The 6,490-nt window shown below is 49.6% G+C and overlaps 1 protein-coding gene across 1 annotated transcript; it reads left to right on the top strand.

Annotated features, from left to right (window-relative positions):
* The first annotated feature begins 258 nt into the window (after positions 1–258).
* Positions 259–5,403, top strand: LOC144721307 (uncharacterized). Its single transcript, XM_078598833.1, has 2 exons — positions 259–359; positions 1,898–5,403. The coding sequence occupies exon 2, from the start codon at positions 1,999–2,001 to the stop codon at positions 2,308–2,310; it is 312 nt and encodes a 103-aa protein (XP_078454959.1). The 5' UTR covers positions 259–359; positions 1,898–1,998; the 3' UTR covers positions 2,311–5,403.
* Positions 5,404–6,490: the final 1,087 nt, after the last annotated feature.

Raw genomic sequence — 6,490 nt, 5'->3', positions numbered from 1 at the left:
AACAGTCGCTCGTGGTGGCGGGGCCGGGGGGCAGTAGCGGCGGGGGAGTTGCCCCGTGATCTGGGGTGGCGTGTCCTGCACGTGGAGGCATCGTGGTCGACCCGTCACGTCCTCCGTGCACCGATGGAGGGAGGGGGTGGGGGAGGGTTACAATCGCAGGCGGGGGGAGCGGGGGTGGCCTCAGGGGGCTCCGCCCAGTGATGTGCGGAGTCATCCAAGCGCCGCGCTATAAAAGCAGCACGGGAAGAGGCGTCGTTTACTCACTGCTCCCCTGCACGCCGCTACTGACGAGAGCTCTCCGTGTCTGTGTGTCTACTGAACTGGGCCTGCCCTTCACTTGAGCTGCACAAATCCTCGAGGTAGGATGCGACTCGCGCGCGTGTGAGCTGGCGTTCAGTGTGGGGGAGCGGTGGCGCAGTGGTTAGCACACCGCGGGACGAAGCTTGCGATCCGGGCAGGAATCGCGGGCGCACGCAGTGGCAAGTGGTGGCAGGGCCGGTGTCTGTGTCTCTCCGTAGGGTTAACTCGGCATTAAATGACACCCTTGCGCGGTGTGTAATCAGCACTGCGGGGGGGGCAGGGGGGAGCTCAGGACGGCCGCCTCCTCGTGCGCCGTGATGGTTCACAGGAGCCGCGAACAGCGCTTGTCTCAGCAGTCTGCTGAAGGCTGGCAGTGATACCACGAGGGGGTGCCGATGTGGAAACAAATCCCAATTGAAAGTGGGGGGGTGGGGGGGGCTGCTTGACAAAGCTCGGATTTTGTATGCGGCATGAATAATGACGGGGTGATTGGAGTCTTCGGGTTGTTGGATTTATCTTCAGATAGGTCAAAAAATTAACCCGTAAAAAGTTTTTCACTATAAATCCTTTATATGCGTGGCATCGGTTTTATTCTATTATTCATTTCTGTTTTTCTTGAGTAAGAGTTTTATTTTTATCACATTGGTATTTTAAATTAAATATGAATTATTTTTTTCCTAAAAAGTGGAAAATGTTTGAAAAAAATTTTCACGAAAATAAATTGTCACGCACAACGAGTCTGTGTGCAAAATGTCAGCTCGATTGGATCACGGGAAGTGGGTTAAAAAAACGACCGAAAGATTTGCACGGTCGTAAGCGCGCAAGCAAGCAAGCAAGTGAACTTAATATAAAGGATTTAAAAAGAGCTACTATTTTTGTCGAATACGGTCAAACTAATAAAAAACCTGAATAGTTCAAGAGCCGCAATGCATCACGCGGTGATTACGAGACGGCGATGGTCCTTGATAAATAACGCCACGAAGCCGGTGATTATAAAGAGCCTACGACGGAGGTATGATTATATCCTCAGATGGGTGATTTATGTATACACGGGAGCAGTGGCTCATCGATTCGCATGCTGCGCCATAACGCCGCTTCCCCAATTCGAATCTCAGCCACAACGCCAAAGCCACATTGACCTACGTGGTGAAGTATGGCTAAACAACTCCCCCCACCCCTCCCTGTGATCTACACACCGTGCTACCTCCACTAACGGGACACGGTGGTACAGGTCGTGCACGACGGTTTTTAGGGAGACCTGAAATCAGCTCGCGTGTTTAAATGTCGCGGTTAGCGCTACGCTGCGCTATGAACCTGGCGACCCGGGTTCGATTCCCGCTCACGGCCAACACCGGTGACAGCGATTATCTGAACCGGTCCTGGGCCTCCCCTAGGTCGACTCGGCCTCAATTGAGTACCTGGTGCGGTGTGTCGTAAACATCGGGCATGGTGCTGGTCACCCACCCCCTCGTTTACCGTCCCCGCCTTCATAGGTGCTACTCGCTAACAGCACTTGTCTCTACAGTCCGTCAAGGCTATGTGGGGGATCTTTGTCTTTGTTTTAATGGCTTGAAACGTGACATTCATTTACCTTCAGGTCGACAGACGGAGAGAGGCCACCGCTGTCTCCGAGGAAAGCCACCAAGAGGCGAGGGGACGGGGGTGGAAGCGCGCGAGTCGCTCCTTCTACCAACAGCAATGGCCCTCCCGCTGTGGAAGATGAAATCGAGCGTCTTCAAGATCTACCTCATCGGCGCCGTCGTCTCCCTCATCACCCTGCTGCTGAGCCTGGCCGACAGAGCCACCCAGAGGAGGAACGACGACGGCGGCGAGAGGGAGGAGGAGGCGGTGGACAGGCGAGAGAGGCCGAAGAGGAGACGGGAGCCACGTGTCGTGCTGCCGTGGCTGATGATGAATCACGGCGGAGGGAGCGCCACGCTGCTGTTGCGAGGCGGAGAGGCGATCCGACTGGTGGCAACCCGCGCCTCCCGCAGGACTCGAGCCTCGTGAGGGGGGCCCACGTTGCTGGCCGAGAGAGGCCACTCGAAGTTGGCTCTTTGTGTGTGTTTTTTAACGAACAAATAACCCAGAAATGCCTCTGGGTCTTTAGAAGCTAAGCAGGGTTTTCCGCCCGGTTAGAGTGTGTTGGATATTGTGAGAGACCGGTGGCCGACTTGCCCGGCTGACTGCCTGGGAATGCCAGGCGTTGTTTCTCGGGGGCCGCGAGGTGGTGTGGAGATGGCATTGCAGTAATGATTACTTGAATATTACTGTGCGGAGTTTTGTGTCATCCCATCGTTTGCACAAGTGGTGTAAATTCCGGTGTCCATGCGCACGAAGCCAAGCAGAATTTTTACGAGAATATTTATTTATCCTGGAGAAATCCGATGAGCTATGAAGCTCTTTTACATCCAGTAATATGCTGGACTCGTGACCAGACTTGGCCAAACGTCCCAACGCAGCTACCTCCCGAAAAGGAGGCTTTAATACTCAGGATTTCGTGGTTAAGGGATCGTGGAAGGGCATTACTGTTTATTTTTAAATATTCCTATTTCGCTACTAGTAGGTCAACTGTCGCATTGCACTGTGCAATGTGATGGTACTCGTCTGAGTGGCGATGCATTTCAACTAACTACCTGCCATCTCGAGTACGGTATCGTATCGTGAGATAGAGGTAAAGGTGCAGCCCTGCAACGACTTGCTCACGCCGCTGCTGATGGAAGGGCCTGTGGGTGAGGACGATCTAGGGAGCTCATCTCGAGTATTGCAAGTACAAAACATGAACTTTGCACTGAATGAAGCGTTAACTTTGCGGCTTACGAGCCCTGCAGGTCAGTACGTTTAGTCGGGTTGTTGTTGTTGCAACGTAACGCGGTTTCTTTTTAGTGCGGTTCTTGTGTGTTGTTGCTCATCATCGTGGCCGCAGCCGGTCAATGCAATCGCCGAGGTGGTTGATGAGACCTGACTGTGAAAGGCGAAGAGGTCCCACGGACTTTTGGAGCCGTGTGACCCGAATTAATAAAATCTAAAAATACTGCAAACTGGGGGGGGGGGGAAGCCGTGTCTTGCAGCATGGAGAACACGAAGGTTCCTGCTGCCTCGGTGAATCGCAGGCGGGGTGGGTAGGCTGCTCATGCTGCTGCTGCTGCGTGTGTACACAACGTGCAGTTACGGTAGTCTTGTCAGCAGCTCAAATGTGTTTTTCGTGATGCTGCTTTGGCAGCGGTGCACTGAAGTATTGGCCAAACAACTCCCACGACTGACGCGACATTGGAAGACATTTATCCAGCAGTGGATTGGCATGGGGCTAAGAATTACCGTGCATTGTCGCAGTGCTTTCGTGAAGGGTCGACACGTAACTTTATTGCGCCGTATGGATTTGCATTGACAAGTGGTGTATGGATGTCGTTGGATGCATGCCCGTTGTGGACGAGTGTCCATCCCACTTGTAGCATTTGCAATGGTCTGATATGTTGTCATGCAGACGCATCTCAAGACTGATAGCAAAGACTATCGCATTCGTCAATAATACTGCCCTGAAAATAATTATTGTAATAGGCGACGTTTCGCGCAATGGGCCTTCTTCGTTGTACGGAGGCGCAGAGTTTTTGCTGCCAATTCACGCGGCACGTTGGAGAGTTGAGGCCTCGCAACTAATGCGCAACTTTAAATAAATAAAGAATTGTTATAACAACACTCCAACATCCGAGTGCAGCGCCACATTAAATACGCACTACAATGACAATAGTTTAAAGCGATTTGAAGCATGTTTTATTTTCAAAATGGAAATATGGTTTGGGGGGGGGGGCAGAGCTTTGTGACGTCATATTTGAGGGGGGGGTCTGACTTCTTGTGACGCCGTGTGACGAGGGGGGGGGGTCAAAAATAGTCCAAAATCGCGTGACGTCATTTATGGACGGCCCCTTGGTGGACACTTGCCCATCCACAAGGTTTCCAATGCAGAACACCGGAGGAATTCATGCGATTTAGGGCGAATCTTAATGATCGTCTTTTGATTAAATTGAGGAACTTTACCGTTGTCCCCAAAATGGAATTATTAATTATCATCATTTGATTTGTTCAGCGGTCACTACTGATTTACGTGAATCGCGACAGGCGCTTTTACGCGAGCAGCCCGATTAATACTCCGATTGGATTAATATTGCCACGTGGAGCAGCTGACGTCACAGGAACGTTCTGAACGACCACGTCTGCGATAGGATAGATTTGTATTTTAGACCACGTGTAGTAGCAAAACTCTCGTCACTGCCACCCAAGTGAATGTATTCGACAGAATATAAAGGTCGTGTACATTTTATCATGGAGGAGGGTTTTTTTTACAAGCACATTTCTAACAGTTTACTCGCATAAGCCACGGTATCTATTCGAATTAAAACCTTGACTTTTAAACCCGGTTGATGTCTTAATCACCACGTTTAGTCAAGATGTGAATCGAGACTGTGACATTATTTCCCACACCTTGTCTTACATTTTTTTTGTGTTTCTCTGCGGGTTTCACATTCAATGTTTCTATCAATGAGCATTTGTGACGAACGCGTAGTTCACGACTGTTGTCCTCCGAGCGCTGCATGAATTGTCACAGGTTAACACGACTAGATTATTACTCTGTCTACCTCAATTATTGGCCATTACATATGTACAATCGTTTTAATACTCACTTTGAAACGGCTGCTTTCTTTTAATACGCGATGAGCAGATGTGATATTATTCAAATATAGGTTTACAACAAAAACCATCGCTGTTTACCGATATCTAATACTTGAAGCAAATTGAAGGCATTGGTGCCAATGGTGTATAGTGGTTAGCATGGGCCATAGTGAACCCCCCCTCCCCTTTGCCCCTGTAGCGACAGAATCTGGGCCCCGGTGCAGTTGCACCGCCTGCACACTCGAGAGCCGACGCCACTCGTGGGTGCCGTAGTGCAGTTTGCAGCGAGTGTTGTGAATGTGCATCCAGGGAAAACACCTGGTTGCATTGTCATGCCTGGTCGTATCGTTGTATACTTGCCAACATCTCGAGTCTTGTTACTACTGTGCGTTACATCGCAACAATAAAATTATTTACCGATGACAACCACCACCACCAGCCTGTGTAATGCGTTTTAAGTGTTGCGATTCGTCGCGTTCGAACGATTAATAGGTTTCCGTAGCCAATACATACAAAGGTATTTGTATTCTTGGTTCTTTCGGTAAAGTCACGTAGAAGGGAAATAATAAAATAATACAAATAAAAAAATTTGATACAAATATTAAACAATTTTTTTTATATTTGTATTTTATTATTTCCCTTTTTTATTGTTTTATATTTTTATTCTTTTATTATTTCCCTTCTACGTGACTTTACCGAAAGAACCAAGAATATGAATCCCTGCAGTCACGAAAGCTTTAAATCGAAATTTAAGAGTATTTGTGTTTTGGGCTACGTGGTGGTTTTAGGTAAAAAAAAAGTTCGTCTCGTCATTCACAAGCCTCCACCACCCAACAATCTTTTTTTTGCATAAAAATATAAGTACCACGTAGCACACACCCAAACAAATAAAGATTGCGTCACACCCGTGTTTTAAATTTGCATTAAAACACAGGGGCTGGAAGGAGGGGCTTCGTCAGTCGCGGGTGCAAGGAGTTACCACGTGGCAGAGGTAGCAAATGGGTTTTGATTCCTTACCCGTACCCGGCCGCACCAGGGTCGCAAACGGGTACCCGTACCCGGCCGTACCCATACCCTACCCGTCCGGGTACGGTACGGGTATCGGGTACCTGATTGCGACCTCTGGGATGAAGCCATGTTGCAGGCGCGGGTGGGTTGATTCTCGGAATTTGAATTGTGAGAAGAGACAAGACGTTGGGAAATGAGTGACAAACGGTTACTCACCAGTGACTCACGGCCTACCCGTACCCGGCCGCACCAGGGTCGCAAACGGTTACCCTTTTGAAAACAAATGTTCCACGTCGTGGAATGATTCGCAATTGAAGACAAATCGGATGCACATCCCTCTCGTCAATCCAGTGCTGAATAAGGGCACATCCCCATGCCACCCGTGCGAGTCGTGGGCGTTAATTGGCCGCACACTTCACCACCGCTGTCTCATCGCGAGTTGGTGAATGCAGGGGACAGACACGTGGTACAGTACAATGGGATTTCCTCGACTGTACTGCCCAAAAAAAGGCGA

The sequence above is a fragment of the Lampetra planeri genome, chromosome 11 (assembly GCF_965212315.1).
Source record: "Lampetra planeri chromosome 11, kcLamPlan1.2.h2, whole genome shotgun sequence".
NCBI lineage: Eukaryota > Metazoa > Chordata > Hyperoartia > Petromyzontiformes > Petromyzontidae > Lampetra > Lampetra planeri.
Note: the sequence above shows the minus strand (reverse complement) of the source record. Positions and strands in the feature narration are given on the sequence as shown.